This window comes from Equus przewalskii, chromosome 4, assembly GCF_037783145.1.
Source record: "Equus przewalskii isolate Varuska chromosome 4, EquPr2, whole genome shotgun sequence".
Taxonomy (NCBI): domain Eukaryota; kingdom Metazoa; phylum Chordata; class Mammalia; order Perissodactyla; family Equidae; genus Equus; species Equus przewalskii.
In genome coordinates, this window is record NC_091834.1 from 41,403,132 (window position 1) to 41,428,832 (window position 25,701).

At 37.6% G+C, this 25,701-nt stretch overlaps 1 protein-coding gene across 7 annotated transcripts in view; it reads right to left on the minus strand.

Moving 5' to 3' along the window:
* The window catches only part of COL28A1 (collagen type XXVIII alpha 1 chain), a 179,590-nt gene extending 156,026 nt beyond the window's left edge, over positions 1–23,564 (minus strand). For 2 of the 7 annotated variants that reach the window (XM_070615699.1, XM_070615698.1), the window contains exons 1-8: positions 23,402–23,564; positions 20,352–20,511; positions 18,904–19,460; positions 12,657–12,677; positions 10,996–11,052; positions 9,270–9,323; positions 7,007–7,048; positions 3,293–3,319 (exon numbers count right to left, since the gene is read on the minus strand). In XM_070615699.1, the coding sequence (XP_070471800.1) occupies positions 3,293–3,319; positions 7,007–7,048; positions 9,270–9,323; positions 10,996–11,052; positions 12,657–12,677; positions 18,904–19,460; positions 20,352–20,475 (882 nt within the window). In that variant the 5' untranslated portion in view covers positions 20,476–20,511; positions 23,402–23,564. The remainder of the gene's footprint in view (positions 1–3,292; positions 3,320–7,006; positions 7,049–9,269; positions 9,324–10,995; positions 11,053–12,656; positions 12,678–18,903; positions 19,461–20,351; positions 20,512–23,401) is intronic. The other 5 variants (XM_070615702.1, XM_070615704.1, XM_070615705.1 and 2 more) reach the window with 5 other exon arrangements.
* Between the last annotated feature and the right edge of the window lie 2,137 nt (positions 23,565–25,701).

Below are 25,701 nucleotides of genomic sequence, written 5' to 3' on the forward strand. Positions count from 1 at the left end.
GATTTGTGATTTAAAAAGGTTAAGTAACTTGCTCAAGTAGAATGAGAACTGGCACCTCTGAAAACTAATCTATTATATCAGACTTCTAAGACTTTTAATAATCAGAACTAAAAAGTAACAAAGTCAATTAGAAAAATGGTTAAAGTTAGAATTTTCAAAGTACTTTCATATATATATCTATTCTGAGCCTCAGAGCAATTCATGTTTTTAAGATGAGGCAGCTCAATTGGAGAGGTTAAATGATTGACTTAAATGTACATGCTAGCCAGTGACTCCTAGTCCAGTGCCCTCAGCACTAGTTTCTGCTTCTGCTGCTGCTTTATCTCTGTGCTGCTCTAAGACATGCTACTCTATGCCACTACACAATGACATAAACAACTTGCACTAGAATGTACATCAATGCCCTGCTTCCTTCACGAAGTCTTGCTATGAAAAATATATGTCAGCTGAAGTAAACAATGTATTTAGTGATATAGTGGATGTATATTCTGGTACAAACTTTATCTCATCACAAAATAGTGATCATCAGTTCCTAGATTGATGGCCAGCCTGCAGGTCACACTTTGAATAGCACTGCTCTAAGAAGGGAAATCAGAGTTGTAACCACCCATTATGGATGCAAATTATGTGCCAAAGCCTCTACATTATTGCTAATCCTCACAGCAGCCTTGCAAGGTCTATATATATATCTCCACTCACAGATTAGGAAAATGAGCCTCAGAAGGATTAAGTAGCTTGCCCATGATCACAAGATTGAGTCTGTTAGACTCCCAAGTCCATGTTCTTCATCAGCCACCCAAAGCTGAACAGGGCGCGCTGACATAGTCTGCAAGTTACTTTCCAGTAACTTGATGCTTCTGCCTCGGGTACTGCGTGGGGTATTGCTGGCATGGGGAGCAGGAAAGAAGGAGGTACAATTCCTAGATCCAGCTATGCTTCTGTTCAAAAGCAATCTGTTCTCTCTCCACACCATGTTGTGAGTCAAACCCACCCAGGAAAAACTGAGCTCTCACTTAGAACAAGTTGAACATTTATTTCTAAGTGCAAATGGAAAATCATTCTTGAAGAATCAATTAGAAGGCAATTAATTTAATAATGTTGGATGGAAATAAAATGAGTCAACCACCAAAATGTAAAACAGAAAAGTACCATAAATACACCCAAAATTCTTTTGGCCGGAATTCACATTCCATTTGTCCAGACAGATTCGTTAGCTCGAGGGTCCTGAGGAACAGCATTTGTTTTGGGGGCAGATTTCCATCAATGAAAATATTGTCCTCATGTTATTTGGCTCTGCAAAGGCGTTTTCTTTTTTGATGGGCTCAGTAATCCCTATGGAATGGCCATAATTACATAGTTCCAGAGAGCAAGTACTTCAGAAAACTGTGAACAGATTAGCTCTGTTCTCAGCCTCTGATTTCTAACGCTGCTGCTCCTTGTGAAATTGCGGTTTGAATGTCGATGGTTCAGGGTCACTTTGCTCTGACAGCTTGTATTTTCCAGATGAGAACTCCTCCAATGAATCTACAATTCCCCAGAAGGTTAAATGAATCTTTCAAGAATATATACATAAAGCTTCCTGGTGTTGATAATTAGCTCATTGTATAAGTCAAGATGGGAAAGGGCATGGAGAATTTTCTTCAACTATATATAGGACAATTTTATAATCATGAAACTTTCTGAACTTGCCCATATTATCGTTTCTTCCCCGTCTCTTCACAGTAGCACCTTACATTTATAGACCAGCAGTTTACAATATATTGTCACATTCACTATTCCATTTGATTCTCCAACCACCCTGTAAATTAGGGAGGCCTGTATTAGTCCTGTTCTATAGAGATGAAGAAACAGACACTCCAAGATCTTGAGTTACCCAGGTTCTCACGGCTAAGTACAGAATTACGGCATTTCTTACACTCTTCCCCTTTTAGGCCTAACTCTTCCAGTGTTTGGGGATATATTTATTTGTCTGTACATAAGTTCACCCCTACTATTTGCAGGGCCCAGGACAAGATGGGAGCAGAGGCCCACATACCACATATCTAAATAGTTGAAAGTTATGAATCAAGTTAATAAACTAGTAATGTTCTAGCTTCCTTTCTTGAAAAATATACCTTCAAAAGGAATAAGAAATGAAAGAATTTTGGGATTCCTCAGAGGTCCATGTGGGAGTAGAGCCCCATGGCCATGGCCTACAGCCCAGCTCCCACTTCACTTTCTACCTCCAGCGCCTTCCACAGGAGGAGGAGCCTGAGTGTGCGTACATGAAGGTGCCCCAGGCAACACAACAAAGCTCCCTCAGGGCCCTTTCCTGCGCCAACAAATAGCTCCCATTTGGTTTCCCCTCAGGCCTTGGAAGAAGATGGACCTAGGAAAGAGGTTTGTGAACGCCTTCAAAGAAGGCTCAGGCCGTTTTGCAGAGACTTCTGGGGTCTTGGTTACCCAAAGCATGATCCAGAAGAAGAGGGCACAGGCCTCTTGTCCTGCAGACTCCTGGCTCCATGGGGAGTGGGGAGACCAGAGGAGACCCAGAGCAGGACCCCCTAAAGTGCAGGCCTCTTGCCCAGGTCTGCAGGTTGTGGACAGAATGCATGATAGGCACATGTTCTAATTTCAGACAGAAAATCTGGTAAGAGAGAGAACAATGGCATAAACTGTGAATGAACTATTGAACCCTCTCAAAGATGCCTGAGCCCCAGTCCAACTTGTTCTTTCTTTAGAACCAGTTTGATTTCCTAACTCACAATTTGCAAATAATCATAAAATAATCTACTAACCCATAACTTTTGCTCCTTTTTTGGTCAAATTTACCCTTCCTGCAAGCTCTACCCCGATGCCTGACAGAATGAAGTAAGCAGTTCTTTACTGCTTACCCAGGGTAAATCCTCTTTCCGCCATGACTGGGTTCGGTGTTTGGGTTTCACAGGAAGTTAAGCACCAAGGGAGCAACCTCACTGAAGTGTTGCCACATCCGTTTGTATATAGAAACACTTAGTCTGGACGCCTGTGCTGCATGGCTGTTAAACTGGTGTCTCTGTTTGTGTTTGTGGACCTGAGAGTCTGGATTCTAGTCTCAGGAATCTTAGGGCACCTTCTACCCCTTACAACACACAGCCATCTCTTAAGTTCTATTATTATTTTATGTTAACAGAGTTAAGAGTCCACTTAGGAATTAGGGAATCTAGACTTACGAAAATAAAGGAAAATAGATTTTATTAAGTGCGTAAATACAGTTATGTTTCTGTTTTACTTTCTGAAATTCTGGTCTATCTATTTGTTGTTACCAACTCACCTTCTCACCCTTGTACCCACGAATTCCCTAATTAAAAAGAAAAGAAAAGAAAAAGTGAATATGATATTAGAAGGCATAGTTGGAGGAAGTATTTGATGTTTTTCATTTATGAAGTATAACAAAACACCTCTGTACAGTCCTGGAAAATAAGACCATATAAATATAAGCTATTTCACTTTTTGCGCTGAGGGAATGCGCACTTACCAGGGAGAAGAAAAGAACCTATTTTTCTCTTTATTACATTCCATTCTCAGTTCCATGTATTTTTTCAAACCTAATTTCTTACCCTTTGGCCCAAAGCTGAAGGAGAGACTAGACACTGAAACTCATTGTAGAAGTGATGACCTATGACGGTCCTTTCAAAATTGTTATATTGACTTTTAAACTATGAACTATCACAGCTGAGAATGTTTCCCAGGGACTGTTAGAGAAATTGGCTTTGAAAATGAGCTGAGATAATGGCCTTTAAAATGTACGTAAATATTTATATCCATTATGGTCCTCCTTTCAAATTCAGTCTAGAATATAGAATATCAAGGAAATGAATGGTTCCTTTATCGACCGTAATGAGACAGTGACCTTTAAGTTACTATATTTTATCTCCTGCTAAATAAGGGGCCGGCGCTTCTGCTCCTCTTCTGTGTCACTCTAGGGAATGCTGCACCGCCTGCTCCATTGTGTCCCCGCCCATAAGCCCTTTAAGTAATACAATGCTGGATGTTAATGGACTGGGAAATTACCAACTTTGAGCAACGGCAAGTCTTTTTCAAACAGGGTTTCACATCTTTTTCATACAACTATAGTTTTCAAGTATGAAAATAGAAGTGTAAAATATATTTTAAGTGAGCTGGAGAAACCGATGGAAAGAACAAGTATGATTACAGTTACATGTGAGTCAGACTACAAAATTTTGTTGTGCGTGGCTTTTGTACAAAAGGCAAAAAGGAAAACTTCAGGGAGGAGATAACACTTCTCTCCAAATGAGCGGTCACTGAGAGACTGAAGATAAAAGTAGAACTAGTCAAAAATATTGTTATACTACAATTTAATCCGTTTTAGAAATATTTATTCACATAAATGGTTTAAGTTTTAGTATTGTGCTGAAAATGAAAGGCCACATTACAGACAGTTAAATTGGGGTTCTTTATTAAAACAATTCACGTTTACAGCACTGGAAAAGGCCAGACTTCCAATCTCAGGAATCTCAGTACGCCCTTCACCCCTTACAACGCACAACCATATTTAAAATTCTGCCATTAGTTTATGTTAAAAGAGTTAAGATTGTATTTAGGAAGGAGCCAATATGATTTACAAAAATAAAGGAATATTACTTTTTTATAGTATACTCTTTATTTTCCCCCTATTTTTCTTTCTGAAATCTCTGGTCAATTTATTTGGTTGCTTATTCTTCCTTCCTTCCTCCCTTGCTTTCAGTGCATCTTAATTAGTAGTTTAAAATATTCAAATTTAAAATATCCAAAACAGCACTCATCGGTCTCTGCCAAATTTGTTTCTGACTTTCCTATTTCTATTCATGGTACAATCATATTTCAAATCACACAGAATCCGAAGTTTATAGTCGTATTTTCTCTCTATTTGCCCTCCATGTTCCTTTAATCCGACCAGTTAAAATCCTCCAACAGCATCCACTGCACTTAGTTTCAAATCTGCTCTCCTTCCCCTGGCCAGCAAGACCCTAGGTGATCTGGCCTCTGCCTACCTCTACAGCCTCATCTCCTGCCACTCTTTCTGACTTCTTTTATATTTTTATAACACTTGTCACTGATTGGAATTCTTATTCATTTTTCTGCCTATTTATTGCCTCCCCTTGGCAGCACAGTTCGTGAAACAAGGACTACATGTCTTGCTCACTCCTGTATCCCCAGCATCTAAAAGAGGGCCCAGCATATAGCAAGGGCTCAATAAAAATACGTTGAGTAAATGAGTTATAGTCACCACAGCTTATCATTTCTACCCTTTCGTGGTTCTCAGAATGTGCTCTTCCTTTCTATTTTGTCGTCACTGTAGCCCAATTCCATCCAATATAATGTGAGCCATATATGTAATTTTAAATTCCCTTATACCTACATTAAAAAAAGCAACAATAAACAGGTGACATTAATTTTTAATAATATATTTGATTTATCCCAATATGTCCAAAATACTGTCACTCCAACATGTATACAATAGAGAAAATTTTCAATGAGATATTTTACATCTTTTTTGGGGTGGGGACTAAGTCATCAAAATTCAGTGGGTATTTTACTCTTACAGCACATCTCAATTCAGGCTAGCCAAGTTTCAACTGTTCAGTGAGCACATATGGCTAGCGGCTTTCACATTGGCCAGAGCAGCTCTAGCCAATGTCCCTGTTACTTCTCACATAGGCTGCAGCAACAAAACTTCTTCCAAATTCTTCTTCCTTCTACTTGTTCCCATTTCAACTTTTCTTTAAGAACCATGCCAGATTAACCTTCGGAATACACAGCTCTTGGGTCATGCACCTCATCTAAAATCTCAGGAGGTACCCATCACCTAGCAAAGCCCAGATCTTACAGCCAGCATGGAGTGCTCACTCTGACCTTCAAGCCATGTCTGACAATACTCCTCTTCAGGTACCCCATCTTGCCATTCTCCAATGCATTGCCTTCCCTCAGATTGCTGCTCATGGCACTCTCCATCTGGAATGCCTGTTCCCTTCCACCTTCCTGTCTGTCCTTTCCTGTCACAATCCTGCACTCTTCAGGGCTCATCCCATAAAACCTACCCCAATAGCTCCAATCGCCTCTGAAGGCCCATAATACTTTGTGTATGCGATTTTTACAATGGTTTGACATTCTGCTTCATGCTGTAAGCCATTTTAAATATCTTATCTCTCCTGTGAGATAATAAACTTTTCAAAAATGTAAGTGCTTTGTCCTAATTTTATTTTCACATGATAATACGCTTTATGTGTGGAAGATACCTAAGAAATGTTTCCTGAATAAATAACACAAATTTCTAAATGAACTACCATTGAAATTATCAAACTTTCTATCAAAGTTTTTCATGAAGTTGATAAAAAAAACACCAAGAGAACAGTTTTTAAGACCTCTGAGTCTGAGTCCTGGGCTTTCACCCAAGGGGGCAGCCAAGAGGAGAATTTGTATGTAGCATGACCTCCTTTTTATTCACTGTCCACTTCTCTCCTATTTGCTCCACTACTGCAATTCCCCCAGAAAAAAAATGCGGAAGAAGAAATTTGCTGTGATTATCTCTCAGACAATCTCTGATATCTTCTAATTTTAGGGATAATAAATCAACTAGAATGATCTTTTTTTGTCTGTAGAATTGGATTAACAAAAGCATGGTTTAGATTAGGTAATTCTTATGCTCCCAGAATTTTAACTTATTCTTTATCCAAAAAAAAAGAGCTAAGACAGAAAGCAAAATACTTTTCTTATTTGAGGCTTTCACAAATCTCAAATTAAGTATCAGGGAATGTCATGTGGTTGACCACCCTGGTCCTATCATCACTCCTGTTGAGCAGACCATTTTCTCCTCACATTTGCACTTCTAAGATCATATCTGTCTGGTTGCTCAAGTGAGCCATCGAGAGCACACGTAGACATAAATCATTTTTGCACTTGCACTACCCGGGTCAAAATGATCAATTACAGGATCTTAGCATCCTGGGATTACTTTCTTAGGAAGGCAGTCCAGTTGTGTACATACCCCCGGGCCTCTTTCTCCAGGTTCTCCTTTTTGGGCATCGCCCTGCGACAAACAAAAAACTTAGTCAAAATTCCACAGCCCTGCAGAGTGACTGATTGCTCAATAAAAGGCATTTTTCAGAATTCCCAGATTGATAGGTTAACCCAATGGGGAAAAAATCTTTAGCTTTTACCATTGACATTTGCACCACGCAATCTAGGGAAGAAAATAGCAGCTCAGATAGCCTTTGCCCTTTGGAGTGAAGCCAGATGTATAGGGTGCAGAATCCAGCTACATTTTCACAGTTTAGGCTGAGTCTTGCATCCCAGTTTAATAACACAGCCATTGTTCTCAAATACAGCATTGTACTCACTCAGAGCCAGCCACTCTGGCTTTTCTCCAAGGGGCTTTGGAATGTTTTCCAAAATGTCGTTAAGAGTGATTGCTTGATTTCAGCAACACTTAGGAAAATATATTATGTGGCGCAAAATTACAAGCCAAATAAATGAAATGTGAATGTAGGTTTACAACAGGTATTTAACAAAACAAAAAGAAGACATGATGGCATCAATTCAGACCCATATGAGGTGATTGAGTGTGGGGGGTATGTGTGTACGCATACGAATTATAAAGTCACCCAAGGATACTTTACATTCCCTTTATTGGACAAGCAAGTAATTGGGAAAAATACTTTCACGCATCTAACATGTTTTTTATTACCTCCCTAAACATATTCTCAGAAATGGGGTTATTGGGTTAAATTCTTTTTTTTTTTAAGGAAGATTAGCCCTGAGCTAACATCTGCTGCCAATCCTCCTCTTTTTGCTGATGAAGACTGGCCCTGAGCTAACATCCATGCCCATCTTCCTCTACTTTATATGTGGGATGCCTACCACAGCACGGCTTGCCAAGTGGTGCCATATCCACACCTGGGATCCGAACCGGTGAACCCTGGGCCACCAAAGTGGAACATGCACACTTAACCACTGCCCCACCAGGCCAGCCCCACACACAGCATGTCTTGATAAGTGGTGCATAGGTCCGCGCCCAGGATCCGAACCGGTGACCCACAGGCTGCCAAAGTGGAGCACATGAACTTAACCACTGCACCACCAGGCTAGCCCTGGGTTAAAATTTTGAATATCTGAATGCTTCTTATGTAGTGCCTAATTGCATTCCAAAATGTTTGTGCCAGGTTACCTTCAAAGTGAAGATCAAAGTAGTTTCACCATCACATTGCTATGACTAGTTGTTATTTTAATATTGCTATGTTAACTGCTATAAGAAAAAAAATGTTTTTTAAAATTTGAAACGCAGAAAAATCCAAAGCATATGAACTAAAAAATTGCTCCTCCACCCCTCAAAAAACCAACCAACAATCCTGGACTCCAAAGTTTCTAAAATGTGAATAATTAGAATTAAATGGTATCTCATTGTGTCTATTTAAATTTCTTTCGTTAACTAGTGAAATTAAATGTTTTTCTATTTCTTTATACTAGTTTTATTTCCTCTCTTGAAAATCATTTGTGTCCTTTCACCTTTCAATGATTAGAAACTTGATATTCTCCCATCTGTTTTATAAAGTCCTTAGGTACTCTAGAAATTAAGCCAATGTCCATTGTGTTTGATGCAAACACTTCCCTATATGTGTTCCTCTTCATTTAAAGTATTGTTTTTCATTATACAGAATTTTGCCTGAAATTTTCACATAGTTGTATACGCTCATCTCTCTCATGATTACCACAGTTGCTCTTGAAATTGAAACACCATCATCCCAACAATGATCTAAATAGGTAATTTTTTAAAAACTTAATCTAGGATTCTTTTTGATGGGTACACAAAAGAAGTGGGGAAATGCCTAAAGATGGTTTGGCAGTAAGAGACCATCTGGTGTTTTTTCTATTATTATCTTAGGTCAATTATCCATAAAAAACACTAGTACCAATGTCATTCTGATATGGAATATGTATCAGTAATTTATGGAACATTGAATTCATTGTTTCGGGTTACCCTTATTTAAGTACACATTTCTATTTATTCACTGTCCCTAGGTTTCCTACACTTATAGACTAAAATGGTCATATGTTTCTCAGAATTTGTAAACACAAGCTAACACATACCAGACAGATACTGTAGGCAGTGAACAGTCTGTATTCTGCACAGAAATCATCAGATATTTGGCATTGACATATATTACAATGCTCTTTGTTTTCTCAATTTTTGTTCTTTAAATAAATCTAGAAGGAGATACATTGATTTAAAGGAAAGCTGTTCATTCATTTACCGGGTTTCCTTTTGGTCCTCGCTCACCTTTGATACCTGGGTTTCCATGCGTACCCTGAAGGCAAAGGGAAAAAAGATTATATTGAGGAAGAATTCTATTAGTTTCCTACACCTTACAATAATTCCTGATTAGCTTCATCCCATAAAATGAGGGAAGATTGTATAAAAAAAAAAAAAAGCACTTTACCTACCAAGCACAGATTCAATTATGTTCTCTCCTTTACTACACACCAGGAAGGCTGCAGTCTTGAACAGACAGAGTCTTTAGATTTGCTCAAAAGAGGATAATGTCTCTTTCTCTCTCTGTTCAAGGGATAATCTCAAAAGACGGAAGAGAGTTCTCCAATTCTATTCCAGAAAAGTGCTTTGTTTTCCTATTCTCAAACTGCCAACAAGCTCACTTTTCTGAGAAAGGGTTTTGGGGGCACTCAATAAGTATTAAATAACATAGTTCCAGGGTATCTCTATTAAACATGGTACAGTAATTTCCTCTAACAATACTGAGTTACTGAAATTGTCAGATGAGCTCAGCAATTATCAATTTTCTTACTGTTCATTCTAAAATATAATTGAATATCCCAAATAAACCTTCCCCTGGAAATCTCTTGGTGTATTAAGTATAAACTAAGACTTTAAAGGAAGGAAAGTTTAAACCTTTGTTTTGGCCAAAATCAGCTTCTACTGACTGCCACATTATCATGTAATACATCTAACTTTGTATCTAAAGAAAAAAAGACAAGCAAACACTCCCACTTTCTAATGATTTGATTGGTAGAATGGTTTGGAAAACTATAGGCTTTGAATTCAAGTCTGAAGTTAAACGTGTCACAGTCTAAGAAATTCACTGTACACATTCCCTTTTTTGCCCCTTCATACAAGCATAAGTTCAAAACATTTATCCAGGCATTTTTGTGAAGTATCTCCACTTGTTTTTGAACTCTAAGCTTTGGAATCACATAAGTAAGTGGAATACTGAATGAGCAGTACGGATGCTTTCTGGTGATAGGTTTCAGAGAAATGTTCAGCGTCTCCAGTCATCATGATGTCGCTTCAAACGCCTTCTCAATACAACATGGCACCTACCAGATAATAGGCCAGAATATAAAGGAAGCACTCCTTTTTGGATTATTTTATCAAGTATCGAATCATCATAGTAAATCCTATGTTGCCATTTCACTTAATTCACTCTAATCCCCAAAACTTTCTGATCAGCTTCCCACCCCCCAGCACCCCCTCCACCTCCTCACCCCACCCCCCACCCCGACCCCACAGGCCATCTGGTGCTGCTCTTGGATACATGTGAAGATAAAATTACCTTCCAGAGAGGTCTGTGTCACTTGTTTCTAAGTGGAGTAGGATAAAGTTTTACCTAAAGCTCTGAGGATTTGTATGATCTCTTTTTCTGTATTTTCACTTAAGTATTGAGAAATTCTGGCCCCAATTGTCACATTAGAAGTGATCCTGAAATATCTTTTGTGGGAACAACTTCATCATTTTAAACCAAATCTGCCCTCAGTTCAGGTCAGTAAAATCCCAGGCTTATTTCTAAGGACAGAATGTATCCCTTTAGGAATAAAAGAAAGAATCAGCATGTCCAGTTTTGCTATTATTTGCACACAACGGTTTTTCAACAGCACAAAATTGCCCCGAAGTCTTCAAGTGTGAATAGAGCTATCATCGCTAGGACATCCTGACTTGACCCTAAGTTCAAGTAGAAATATACTCACAGGAGGCCCTGGGTCACCCGGATCCCCCTTCTGACAGTCACAAATCTTGTGTTCACACTGAATCAATAATGAAAAAAAATTTTAACACATAGCAAAATACAGCATTTCAAATCTTATTCAGTACATAACTAAATGGAACACTCCCTTGAAGAAATGTTACCTTGCAAATTTATGGAGATTTTGCTCTCCCTATTAAATTCTTCTAGGAAAACGCAGATCTAGTAAGAGCCAGATAACACAGTATTGTTAAATATTGCCATGGTTAAACAAAATAGACCTCCCATTAAAAAATATATATATATAACATATAGTTTCCAGTTCAAAGGGGAAAAATAAATATTTTCGGTGGACTTTTGGAACTTCTGCTGTTTCTCTTTTATATAACACAACAAAGCTTAACAATATACAAATTCAAATACTCCTTTATTCAACAAAGGAAACTCTTTGACTTTCACCATATTTTATCAATTCTAAGACGCACATTTTTCCTTATTTTAATGTCTCTGAAATCAGAATGAGTGTTATACAAATCAGGCCTGATCATGATGAAGTTATTTTCTGCATATACACTTCAAAACTAACAGAATGAAATGGAGGAAAACTCCAGAGATGCCACTGGAGCACTCTCAAAAAATGCTGCATCACCAATGCTTTTGACGGCACAGAAGCCAGGATTGTGTGGAAAAACAAGGGCATCGATGATTAAGACAAAACGTGATTCAGAAGACATAGACTCTGACTGCGAGGGAGTTTTAGAAACAAGCAATTTAGTTTGCTTACACTTTCCTTTATATGTATGCACAAAAGTGATACAGGATTTAAAAATCTACAGCTAAATAAATCCAAAAGGACTCTTACGATAAGTATAAAATGAAAAACTGCAATTGATAATTAGGTACTGTATCTTAGTTTAATTGGCAGGGTTTTACCTGTCTAGTTGCACATGAACTAATGGTGTATCTGACCGTGTATAATTCAATGGAACGTGGTGCTCTACAAGGTTTGGTTGGCTCCTACTATTTTATGCAATACTACTTGTAAATTTCCTGACATTAAATAAGCAGTTTATCAAACAAAGTTCAGATGTTCCAAACTCTTTGTGTTAAAAACCTCACAGCCGGTACAAGTCCTTAGCAAGCTGATGGTCGTTTGTTGTGCTAAGTACTATCCAGCTGATATCAGCCAGCTTCCCTTGCCACTTGGTCTGGTTGCCACCATCAGGAAGGAGAATGAGCTTAAAGTCAATCAGCAAGCAGCAGAGGGCAGCTCTGAGCTCTGTCGCTTAGCCAGAAACACTGCCTATCCCTAGCCAACACGGTACACCTTCCAAAGTGGAGGACCCCTGCGAGTAGCTGGTATCAGTGACATGCTTAGAATAAAAGAAGTCATGTCAAAGTAAGTAAAAACTATGCCGTTTGGTTATTAATTTCTAAAATCATTCTCTAAAATCACATTAAATATTTTCCAGTTTTTCTGATTTTTCTAACCTGCAGTGGACGTGGTGACATAAAAAAATCAGATGACTGTCTCAAAATAGAGTGGCTCCTTTTTAAAATAATTAAGCAAATTTTTTAGTCACACCTTCTAATGTGAATTATAATGCTGATTTGATAATGTGAGCTTTCAGAGTAATTCATAGTAATCAAAGCTGTGACACTTACCTTCTCTTCAAATAAAATATCCTAGGAGGGAAAAAAGAATGAAACGTTAATTAGATTCACGGTTCTGCTTCCAGCTTCTTATTAGTCTTAATTATTCCCTAAGGGACATATAATTTCCAAGAAGAATAGCAATTCAGCCTTTTAACCTTGTAAAAGCAATAAAGCCTACCAGCCAAACACCCGAGGAACACTTTGAGCTATATAATAATAAAAGAGGTAAAGGGCACTAACATTAAAAACGATTCTGTTTCCTAGGAACTTTATCTTATTGCATACTACATTTTATCTTTTGTTTCCTTTATCAGCTCTATAATCTCCATAATTTGGCTACAAGCTTTAATCAGCCCTAATGAAAAATTTCTCACTTTCATTTACAAAGACAGGCAGAATACATAATTGTGTATTTTCTCTTCTTTTATTTTTCCATTCCTTATTTATTTTTTGGCATTAAAACATTAATTTTAGATTGATAACTTCATGAGATATTAATAAGCCTTAGAAGTCACTCGAATCCATCTTCTCATTTTGCCATTAGGAACCGTGGGCCTGCAGTGCAGTCAGTGACTTGCTTAAGGTCACACACTTGGGCTGAGCCACCTACCAAGTTCAGTGCTGCTTCATATTTAACCACACAGAAGTGAATTAGCCAGGATATTTTTCAAAACTACTTTAAATGTATAATTTTAGAGAAGTTCACAATCTGGTTTTTGTTCAACATCTAGGCCTCCTGTACTACTTCAGGTCAATGGGGTATTACCTGACAAGTGCACTGAAGGCGATGTCTGAAGTCAGAGGCTGGAAAGAAGTTAACCTCTGTTTACAGATAGAATTATTGCTTCCTTAAGGTAGAAATTATGTGTCAAATGAATGCCTCATGATTGAATCTGAAGGATTTACACATGACAAAATAGAAATGGAAGTAAAAAGCAGTAGAATAATTGTTGCAAGATATTAAAACTGAAGGATGTAATGAGGAAGTTAAAGATAAGTCAGAGTCGTAACTTTACGGAGACTCCGCATCCCTTTAGCTTTGTTTTTACTTTATCTTTTTTTCCATACAAACTAATAATATAGAGGGAAGATATAGCAAAATGCTTTAAGTGGCCTTGGTGATTTAATAGGGAAAAAATTAGATTGGGAATTAAGTGTCATCTAGGATTTTCATATTATTTCCACCATTAACCAGACACACGGCCTTGGGCAAGTCATATCATCCTTCCAGGTCATTTTCCACATATATAAAAGGGGAAAGTTGGACCACATGGTCTCAGGAGCTGTAAAACTGGCCACAGACCCTAACTGCAAAATTCAAAGTCTCCCCTATGGCCCTCTCTGCCCCCTCCCTCCCTATGCCCTCCCACCCCAATGATTCTAAATTACCAGCCAGTGTAAATCCAGGCTGAAAGCAGATGAGATACTTGTATCTTTAAGAACTAGTAGGTCATGCAGAGATACACTGACAGTCTCAGTAAAATGGCATTACCCCTCTCCAGGACATTTGGCTATGCCTGGAAAGCTGAAGATGTACATGCTTTATCTCTAGACTGTTCAAGACAGTCCTTGTTTCCACTTATTATACTGACATCCCTTCCAGACGTAGCTTAGAGACATATCCTGGAGAAATTCTTGTACTTGTATATTTCAACATTCATTGTTTTTAATAATGAAAAATTTGAAATAATAAAATATCCATCAATAAATGAAATATTATTCAGCAATTAAAATCAATGCATTGGATCTACATATTTCAATGTAGATAATTTTCCAAAAATGTTGAGTGACAAAGCAAGTTGCAGATGAATACATAGAATGTGATCCAAATTATGAAAATATTTAAAACACACATCAGAAGCTTGGTTTCCTCTGGGAGCAAGAGAGGGAAACGGAATTTGAAAGGAGTTCAAGAGAGACAGTAAAACACCTAGTAATTCAAGTCAAATTGCAATATTTGAAAACAACTACTGAAAGAAAAATTCACAGGTTTGTCACTTTACAACCTTTTTATAATAAGCAATATCCTTATCAATTTTAAACTCATGAATTTAGCTGCTACTGTGCCTGATGTATAATTTTACACCTTTTTAGCTCTTCCTTTGAAAATTCAATTTCTGCTTTGCCATATTACTTTTTAAAAATATGTGCCGCCAGGCTTAAAACCATAACAACACAACTAACTAATTATTTTTGGAACTCATTTGACTTTGCGTTTGCTGGAATTTATATTTCTATGGAAACAAAAATGAACCCAAAACTGCACAATAGATAAGACTATTTCAAACAAAGAACAAAGCTCCATCCCTAAGGGCACTTATAAGCCCCAGTGACAGAAAATAGACAGCACACAGCAAGCAGTGTGGGAAGGAGATTCTAGAATGAGGGGGCAGGGCGAGGGAGTGACAAGATGGTTTCTTGGAATAGGTGGGTTTTCTGGATAATTTTTAAGAGAAGAATGCAAAGGACCAACTCATTGATGGAATGCTGTTCTATATGTCAAAGTTTATGAGGAAAACAGTCATAAAGGCTAGTGTGGGCAATAAGACAAAGGAAGCAGTGAGGAGGGATATTTAAAATGACAGAAGGGCCCACGAGGACAGAGCTAGAGGCCTTGGGAAGTGGTGAGGGCTTTTAGTTAGGCAGACAGGCAAACTGTGTGGAGAACATGGTCAAAGTCAGAGGGAAGGGTGGTTCCGTTAAGGTCTAGGTGGATACTAAAGTTTAAATGGAAAGAATAAGCAGAGAAAGGCCCTCACTAGAGCAAAAGAAGGTGCATTTTATTAATGGAGTCAGACTTTTATGATGGCATATACGTGAAAGGAGAAGGCAAGCCTGGAATTGACATTTTTGTGAATGACTGTGAGGTCAATGCTATGTAAGGGCACAGAGGAAATGTGAGGAAGGTGCCAACGTTATTAGCATGATGGCAAATGGGATGAAAATAAAGAGTTTAGTAGGCGGGGCCAGCCTGGTGGCGCAGCAGTTAAGTGCGCACGTTTGTTTCTTGGTGGCCTGGGGTTCGCAGTTCGCATCCCAAGTGTGGACATAGCACCACTTGGCAAATGCCATGCTGTGGTAGGCATCCCACGTATAAAAGTAGAGGAAGATGGGCATGGATGTTAGTTCAGGGCCAGTCTTCCTCAGCAAAAAGAGGAGGATTGGCAGAAGTTAGCTCAGGGCTAGTCTTCCTAAAAAAAACAAAAGAATTTAGTAGGCAAAGATTACAAACTCTATGACAAAAATGTTTGCAGCTTATTATAGTAGCAAGATAGACACTACAAAATCTTAAACAGAGAACAGAAATAAGGCTCTAAACAGAAGCCTTGAAAACCTGAAAAGTAGACCATAATTAAATTAATCATGCATAAGATTCTAAAGATGATATAAAAATTATCAAGTTGATCCCTTCTTGTTATGTGAGGGAGGGGATACAATAAATTGATATCTTCCTTAGTAATCTTCAGAGAAAGAGACGTTTGTCACAGCATTTATTCCTATAAAGGCTTTTTTACTATTTAACATTAAAAGTGATAAAGAATTTTTTTTAATCTCCACATACTCTCCCTTGCTCTTCTAAAGGACGAAGTAACATATCCAGGAGATTGGGTTGAATTTGTTTCTTAGGTTTCAATACTGTTACGTAAATCATAATAAAATAGCAATAAAAATATTTTCTTGAATTTGGAATCGTCAGGTCTCTCTTGGGTAATTCGGAACTGAAATGTTTCCATGGGGTTCTTACATGATACATTCTACTAGAGGTGTCAAGGAACGTGCAGTGATTCCTTGATTTGTCTTGGCTCCTGCAAAAGCTATTCATTGTGAACACTCATTTCCGTAAATTCAACTAAAGTCTTCTCTGCAATAAAAAGGAATAAACTGTTGGTATTAAAAAAAAACCCAGATGAATTTCAAAATCATTATGCTAAGAATAAGAAGGCTGGTACACAAACAGCGCACACCGTATGAGTTTATTTATGTAAAATTCTAGAAAGTGTACACTAATCTAGAGTGACAAGGGAGATCAGTAGTAGCTTAGGGGCAAGGGAAGGACGTATTACAAAGAGGCATGAGGGAAGTTTTAGGGGTAATGGAGATGTTCCGTATCCTACTTGTGTTGATGGTTTCATAAGTGTATACATCTATCAACTCATGGAATTGTGCACTTTAAGTAGAGGCAGTTTTGTATTTAAATTATCCCTAACTAACATATTTAAAAGTCAACTACATAATTATTTCAAAATAAAAACTTAAAAAATTCAATTGAAGATGCAACAGAAATAGATTAAATGAGAAATTTTTCCAATGGTCTGATCAAGAGTCAAGGTCTTCCTTCTGGATGGCAACAATTTGAAACATTGAAATTTGGTATCTCTTTCTTTGAAGAGCCTAATCAGCCCTTTGGATTCTGGAAGTGTTTGGAAAATAGTATCTCCTTCTAAGAAGTGGCTTGTTCACAGAGCTTCCATCTGAACAAACAAGCTGCGATCACAGGATGCTAAGGAAGAGCAGAGTCGTTAGGATGCTTTGTCATTTATTGGTTTCCCCAGAAACAGTTTTGCTTCGAGTCTACTGCCAAGAGCCTGTGTTCCTAGTTGGGCCCCAGCTCTTGGCGAGGGTGTGTCTGGAGGGAGTATGAACCTCCTGAGTCTACACATCTGGCCAAACAAGGAGCTGCCTGTCCTGCATTGTCTACAGGCAGCAACAGGCAACTCATTATTACAACTCCAGGGTTCTCTCCTGCACATGCTGGAAGCTTCTGTTTTAAGTTCACTGGTGACGACTCCTTAAATTATGGCACATACAGGCCTAGGAAGATAGCCAGGTGTCCCAGTACATTTCCCTTTCGTGCAAAAGAGATGCACAGAGTTAACACTCACCCCAATCACCCTGGGGGTGCTGAGGCCATCTGTCTAGGTAGAACTCTCAGCATCGACGCCCAACGCCCAAAGAAAAAAGTCTAGAAACAATAGTAACTTTGGAGGAGAAACGTAGCTTAACTGTTTCAAGGCAGTTCTGATTAAGAAAACCTTAAAAAATAATTACTATTGCCCCTCTCAATGACTTCACAGGGTTAAGCACTCATGCAGACTCCAGAGTCTTTGCTTGGCCTAAATTTTCAACTATAAAATGAGGATAATGAAAGTAGTTACATCATAAGATTGTTGTAAACATTGAGTAAAATGTGTAAAGTGCTCAGAGCAATCACTAACACACAGAGAACACTCAAGAAATTATAAGTATTATTTAGATTTTAAAAACTCAGCAACTCACAGTAACAATAACTAAAAATTAAAAAATAAGAGTAACATTGAGAAAAAGGATTAGGGGAAGGGACAAAAGAAAAAAACAATCTCTGAAATGGGGCCTGAGGGTTTTTTTGACCTATAGAAAACAGCCATATGAAATGCTCAGTACCTAAAGGACACAATCGCCTTACCCTCTTCTCAAGAAATTTTTAAAAATCAATAATTTTAAGAAAATCAATTTTTAACACTTAACAAATCAGCCACCTCATCTCCAGGAGCTTCTTCCTTGAGAAAAAAACGTTATAAAGAGGGATTTCATATTGATCGCTTTGTCTTGTATTTTCCCAAACAGTAGGGAAAGGCTATCACACACAGCTAAGAACCAATAAAGAAAAGCATTGACACAGTTAATCAGACCAATCAAGTGGAACTCACAGATCTGATGGGAGAAACTGTTGGGTGACTGCAGGCTGCAGGTGATTTTAAATTGAGTGGCCTTGTTAACACTCGAGAAACAAAGAGATAATAAAATAATGAAAGTCTATGACTTTCGCTTGAGCATAATATGGCAGTAGGTGATACAAAGAGTCAAAAAATATTTCTGCACATGTGGAATGGGAACAGACCAACTTAGTACAAATAGAGGAGACCACAAGTTGACCACAAATTGAATATAAGTCACAATGTTCAATGATCCCAGGATGTATAAACAGGAGTCTGAGGCACGTGATTGAAAACAACTCTTTCCAAAATCTTCAGCTTTGGCTAGTAATAAAGCTAGGAATGCAATTCCTAGAGAATGAGCCCGGTACTTCCCCAGTTTATGTGGTATAAACTATCAAGGAAGTGGAGAGAGATTTCAGAAAGATTCCTCTTTCCGTTTCCAAGGTGTATTTTATTCTTTCATCTTTTTGACCTAGTATCTATCTTTACAGAATTTGTAACCAATATATCAATATTATGATGAGAAATACATATATAAAACCAACCCGTTAATTACCTACCAGGCGATCTCGAATTTTATCTGCAAGGGTTGGATCATTCAACAGTGGAATGGGTTCACTGGATGAATCCCCAGATATCAAATGAAGTTTGGCTTCATTGACTACAGTAGAAAGTCCAATGGTGATAAACAATATTCCTGCAGTTCTGGCATCTTCAGAAATACTTTGAACATCTGGATTCTTTGGATGGTCGATGCCATCAGTCATCAGCAAAGCCACTTTCACGCCATCTTTACGTCCTTCTCTCTGAAGTAGCCTAGTGGCATTGGAGATGGCATAATAAGAGAAAGTACCTTGCCCAATTAAATTCATAGACTTGACCCTCTGCTTAAAAGTCTGTAGATCCTTCCAAGAAGAAAAAGGTGAATCTATTTGGACAGAGCTGCTAAACTGAAGGGCTGCCAGTTTGATGTCATATTTCAAGGAGCGAACCGGGGTCAGTTGGAAAACCTTGTCACTCAAGCTATCCACAAAATCTTTCTGTTTATCAAAGAGAACTATTTTGGAACTTTCAGAGCTGTCCACGATGAAGACAACATCTATGAAGCAAGTGGAGTCTGAAACAGAACAAACAGGTTAGGCAAAGTACTTGTCCCTTCTTGTGAAACAGCTTTGCATACGGGAAGCCCAAGGGTGGTGTGTTTGTGTCTTGTTTGTTTTTGAGAGGAGAGGGAGGTGAAAAAGAGGGGCATCTTGGAGAAAGTACTTAAGTTGTAAAGAACTCAAGCTCTTTCCAAGTCCATAAATTCTTTTCCTCTTGTAAAATCATGCAAATCAAAAGGAAACAAATAAACAAAATACCGTATATTCTGAGCATCTTCCCAAAGTACAACGTGCTTAAAGTGGGAGGAAAAGAGAGTGCATCATAGTTTAAAAGTTCAACAAACATTGGGCAAAGTTGTCTAGAAGTAAACAATACTCTGCCTAATTCTCAGGTTGTGTGTCATATTGGTGAGGGCCCGTCTTGTTTTGGTTTTTTTTTTTTCAACTTTTATGAAATCAAGAGAGAAAATGACTGTATGCTTCACATTGTAGCAATGATAAGGGAGAAAGAAACTTGAAAGGAGAGAACTTAAGTTCGAGTCTTAGCTCTACATCTTACTGGTAGATTTGCCTACGGCCTTGAGTGTTCCACTTGACCTCTCTGGGCCTCAATTTCTTTACCTATGAAAGTGGCCATCTCTGTCATACCTATTTTACAAAGCTATTGTGAGCTTCAAATGAGATAATAAATGTACAAGTGCTCTGAAAACGCTGATGTTTTTATAAGTATGCTCTATAAGTACTGTTATCATAATATAATTATGCTACAATAGAATGTCACATATATACACATATTTGGTTTGTTATTTATATCAAATACTATTTGGAAAAAATCATATTAGTTTTTTAAAGGCTAAACCTTATCATTAAAACAAAATATCATTAAAAATAAAACATTTTTTTACCCTGGAGATCATTTTTCCTTGTAAGTAAATTGGACTTTGATCCTTTCTTTCTTTGTCCATATAGTGTTTGATTCATAAAAGCTGGCAAAAGCAGGAGATAAAAGACAAAATGTCTGTTCCACATTATGGTAGATGGTGAAAAATCATCTGTGTGTAGCACCTTTAATAGAAAAATCAGTTATAAATAATCTAATAAAATATAGTATTTTCTATTTTTAATTTCAAGCCAGCAGAATTGAAAACTGGCATGCAACTGAAGAAAGTTTTCATTCATATTTATAGAAAAATATCCACATTGTGATTTTAAAAGTTTCTAATCCAAATAAATCATGACATCACAACCAAATATTTTAGTGACTATTTCCATATATCCAAAGAATTATATCCAAGTAGTCTAAATTTCCCATTTTATTATGGGGAGCAGGGAGTCAGGAGACCCACTTAGAAACATTCAAGCCCACTCTACATGGTGACTATGGTTCAAACACAGGCTCTGCTTTGACATCTCCCCATTCTTCAGGGTGAATTCAGATTGCTACATGGCTGTTTCATTTATTTTCATTATAACTAATTTCTGACTATCCCAAGATTTGTACAGAGTTGTAGAGAACCACCACCATTTGTCTTACCATTACATGCACAACTTCAGTGAGTTCAGAGGTCAAGTCAAAAATTAAATTGCCCTTCTGTTTCCATAGAACCCCATTCCTCTTTTCTACTTTTATTTTGGAAAATTTATCTCCACCACAGTTCCAAGCTGGACTACAGTTGCACATCCAATGAATCAAAGGAATGTGAGAACAAACATAATAGATTTGCTAAGCAAGATTGTTCTTCCAGTGCTAGCTAGAAGAACTAATGGAAAGAAACAGGACTTGAAAACAAGAAGTACACCTTTTGAAACTATTTTTCTGGTCAGATTAACAATAAAAAATCTAATCCTGTAATAAAATCTTTAGCCATCTTCATCACTTAATATGGCCAGCTATACAACAAATGACTTTGAAACCCGCAGGCTTCCCTGGCAAGAGAAAACTCATGTGTGGCTAGCTCAGGATACCCAAGAAGGAATAAGAAAGCTTATTTTGTATCAATGTTCTACACAGTTTGAAAATGCTTGCCTACTTAAACTATATTGACTTCAGAAGTTCTGGAAAGGGAATCACGATTTCCTTTTTGGGCACCTTGCCTTCAGAGAATGGGAACTAGGAAATCATGGGAGTGTGATTTTTCCAGGCTCTGAATAAGTGGTGGAAATACATGCAAAGGCATTGAGGAATGAGATGCGCAACTGACTTCTGTCATACATGCCAGACGGAGAAACCCTAATGGGAAGAAAAGCTGTTGGGCTGAGAATGGACGAATGGATGGCTCCATGCCATAGTCAGCTCCTTGAATAGCGTTATCTAGTATCAAGTTTATTAAGCTGACTTTGTATCAGTATGGCTGGCCAAGCATCTCTACTGGCAAGTGCATCAAGTGCCATGGGGCAAAATTCAGCTGCTCTTCAGACCAGGGATGTATGCTAAGATGTGAAGACAGCTGAGTATTAAAAAAAGAACAAGAATTGTACTAAGGAAATAGGACACAGAGGACATCCCTCTCCAATTACTCACCTTGCTAACCAAGTAGAAGAATACAGAAGGATATACAAGTTTAACTCTGAAGATTTAGTATAAGGATAACCTTATGTAGCAAAACACAACTGCTACTGCATTTTCAGAGGGAGAAAAAGAGTTAACACCATGTCCCTGGTATTGCATATGGCTTTTCTCTTTTGTTGAGCCCATACCATAAGGAACTTCTCAGAAGTTCTGGAAATAAGAGACTGAGGATTGAATTTCATCTAGAATAAGAGAGATTTTACAAACTATGTAAGACAACTCTTCAAAAACCTAAAGAAGGTAATTCCCACGCAGTATCCTGAGAAGAAAACCACTTTCTTCTCATTTGTAGGCCTCATTTTGGGCTTTTGAAATGCTGGCTTTAAATAAAGACTTATCTTTCCAAAAACTAAGCGCTTGCTCATACAGCTTTCCTGGCATATAATCATGAATTCATACCTGAAGCCTTGTGTATACAATGCTCACTAACACAACTTATTCGTTAGTAATAATCACGATATCTCATATTTTAACACTATTTGCTCTGGCAAATCTTTATCTAGCACTCCCAAACCAAAGTCTTGCCATATCCTTTCTGTTTTCTGATATTAGCCAGAGGACATTCCTCACACCTTTCTCCAGTTTTTTAGTTGTAATGTCATCGTGAAATCTCTTTCTTCTTTCCCAGTTTGGCACCTTAAGAGCCCACCCATTTCTAATCACTTTTGCCATGTTTTATTTTGCCTCAGTTGTTAATAATGTTCAGCTTTCTCTCATTTAGATATCACATACAAGCAAAATAGGTTTCAAGGGGGAAAAAATGCCATTAGTTAAATGAAAGAAATATAAACCTCTATGTTTATTATAGGTTACATTTTATAAATGCAGAAACAATTATTATCTTTAAACAAATGCCATGTTTTTGTCTTTTTTGCCTAAAATTTATTTTGGGTAAATATTAGGATCAATAAATCCAAGGCACTTATATTTTATGATTTTCAAAAGTAAAATTATCTTTTAGCAGAGTTTATCAATTTTACTCACAGTAGTTGCATCTCATTTGCTTCTACATGAAGATGAACTGATCAAATACTTTATTCAAATTGCAAAACTAGCCAAATTATAAAATATTCTGTAATTATTACTGAATTATAAAAACTTGTTCCAAATTAAGAAAAAAAATCCCAAAAGATATTAACATCTTGCAATGCTATGTAGTAGACTGTAAATTAAAAATTAATTTTAAGATAACTTTAAAATAAATTTTGTTTCTACATTTTAACAATTATTCATATTTTTCTAACAATTAATTTAAAGTAATAGCAGAGGATAAAAAATTTTGATAAGCTTTCTTCATGTAGTAAGTATGCAAACCTTTTAGTCTCCCACAGTTCCTAGATGGTTGTAGCTGATTCAAGTGATTAAAACAAACAGTTAATGTCTTACCTTATAAATTTAGTCAAACAGGAATTAAAGACGGGTTAAGCAAATGCCCACAGCAAGGACCATTGTTGGGGATGGGGTTGGCTATTTGATATTGTTCTGTGGAAAACAAAAATTGCCTTTGCTTTTGGATCTTTTGCAATCTCTTATTCATGTTTATTAGACTAAGTTAAAGCAAGAGTGGTCAGGCGTTTGGCCAGGGTGCAAGATCTGGGTGGGATCAGTAAGTAATTTAAAGGAACAGTGTCCTTTCAGAACAAGTCTGTGTTTTCCAGACTGTTGTAAAAACAACTTGAGCAGGTTTTCTACATTTTAGGCATTTATTGACAGCCTGCCTTTGTTTCGCATGGTACGTCTTCTTTCTTTTCCTATGTTTCTTTGCCTGGGGGACGTTCTGTAAGATATTGATTCTGAACAGCTCTATGAAGGACTATAAATGACGCCAGACTCAGATGCAAAACTGGTTTTTCAAGAGAGGCAATGGGTTGATAATTATTCAAGCTGGATGATGAGTATATAGAAGTTCATTGTTCTAGTCTTTCTATATTTGTGACTTTTGAAATTTTTCATAATAAAAATTTTATACAATATATATTGAAATAGTGATCGGAATTTAATCCTGGCACTTTCTCTAACACGGGGACCTCAGTTTCCCATGTAAAAAATGAGGGAATGAATTTAATTATCAAGATCCTTTCAAACTGTAACATAAGAGGTAGGTTTACAATGGTCAATATTCTGAGGTCTCTGTCCAGGAAAGGCAGTCACTATAGTGGTTCCATTCTCTTTTTTCCTATTTTCTACCTTGCAGTTATGGCTCATAGTAAGTTGATGTTTATCAGTGCAAAACATCCTGCCAAGAAGCCACTCGACCTCTAGACAACTAACAGGCAGGCTTCTCTATGGACTGCCTCAGAGATAGAGAATAGCAAGATGACGAGAGAAAGCAATATAAATTTCATGTTATAATTAGTTAAAATCAACTTTCTTAGGAAGACGTTTTAACATACATGGATCTGCTCATTAAAACAATAATAGCTTCCATTTTGTAAACACTTTACCAGGTGCTAGGCTCTGTGCTAAGTTCTTCACACACATGATGGCATTTAGCCCTCCAAAAGCACAACCACCTACTTACAACAAGCACTGTAAGAATTCACTTTTTGCAGAGGAGGATGTTGAGGCAGAGAGGAGTTTGGTAACTTGCCTGCTGTCATGCAATGCTAGAGAATCCCAGAATGGGATCTCAGCTCAGGCCTCTCTGACCCCTAAGCCTCACTTATAACAACTGTTACATCATTAAATTAAGTATCCATGTGAATGTTCACGTTTTCATTGTCTCCTCACCACAAAGCCGTTATTGAGAAACTAAGGAAGCTTTGTGGGGCTTTGGCAATAGAAAGAAGAAATAGTAGGTATATTGCAGAAGTAGCAATGGAATTTCCCAGGAAGCAACCACATATGTATCTTAAATAGCCTGTGGATATTAGCCACACTTTTCACTTTTGTGAGATGAGAATCATGGGACAAGGAAGCAGCGTTTTTTCAGAAGGCCAACTCTCTTTTTCCTGGACTGGACTAACAACTTGCAGAAGAATACCTCTAAGAAGCAAAGAGGTGATTCCTGGAGAGGAGAAATGGGATAAAGCCCTCCTGTTTTGCAACTGTTCTGATTGAAGTTGGTGAGGGGTTGGAGTCCTGCCTGCTCATCATCTCCCTTCGATCCCCCAAAGTCAGATAGGGTAACCCAAACCTGAGGACTGCCACCTCTCATTCCCAGATGTGGCAATCAGCACTAAGTTGATTGGGTAGATGACTCAAAAGAAAATCTTGGATTCTGTCCATGTATATAAGGCAATTAGCTTTGCACCCAGAGAAACAATGCCCCATGGCTGAAGACCACACTCTTAAGCCTAACAGATAGTCTTGATTTAGTGTGCAATTGGACATACACAGACCAAATAAGAGAACATAGATAACAATAATACCTATAAAAAGGCAACTTGGAGTCTATGCCCTTCTGATAGTTGCTCTGTAGCAAAGTCTTTATAAATGAAGAAAGGATAGCATACTATTTTTGATGTTATACTGTGGATGGCCTAGAGTAAGAACTCAATTAATATTTGTGGAATGAATTATTATTAGAATTAATTTTTTAGTGTTCATCTATCACTTGAGAACGATAATACAACAGATTGCTCTCCTCTAGAGCAGTGCCAGACAGGAAACCTTTTCTCAACTTTTTCAAAAATTTTTAATACTCTCCCATAGTAGAATCTATGTTGGCTTTATTTGTTTTGGTA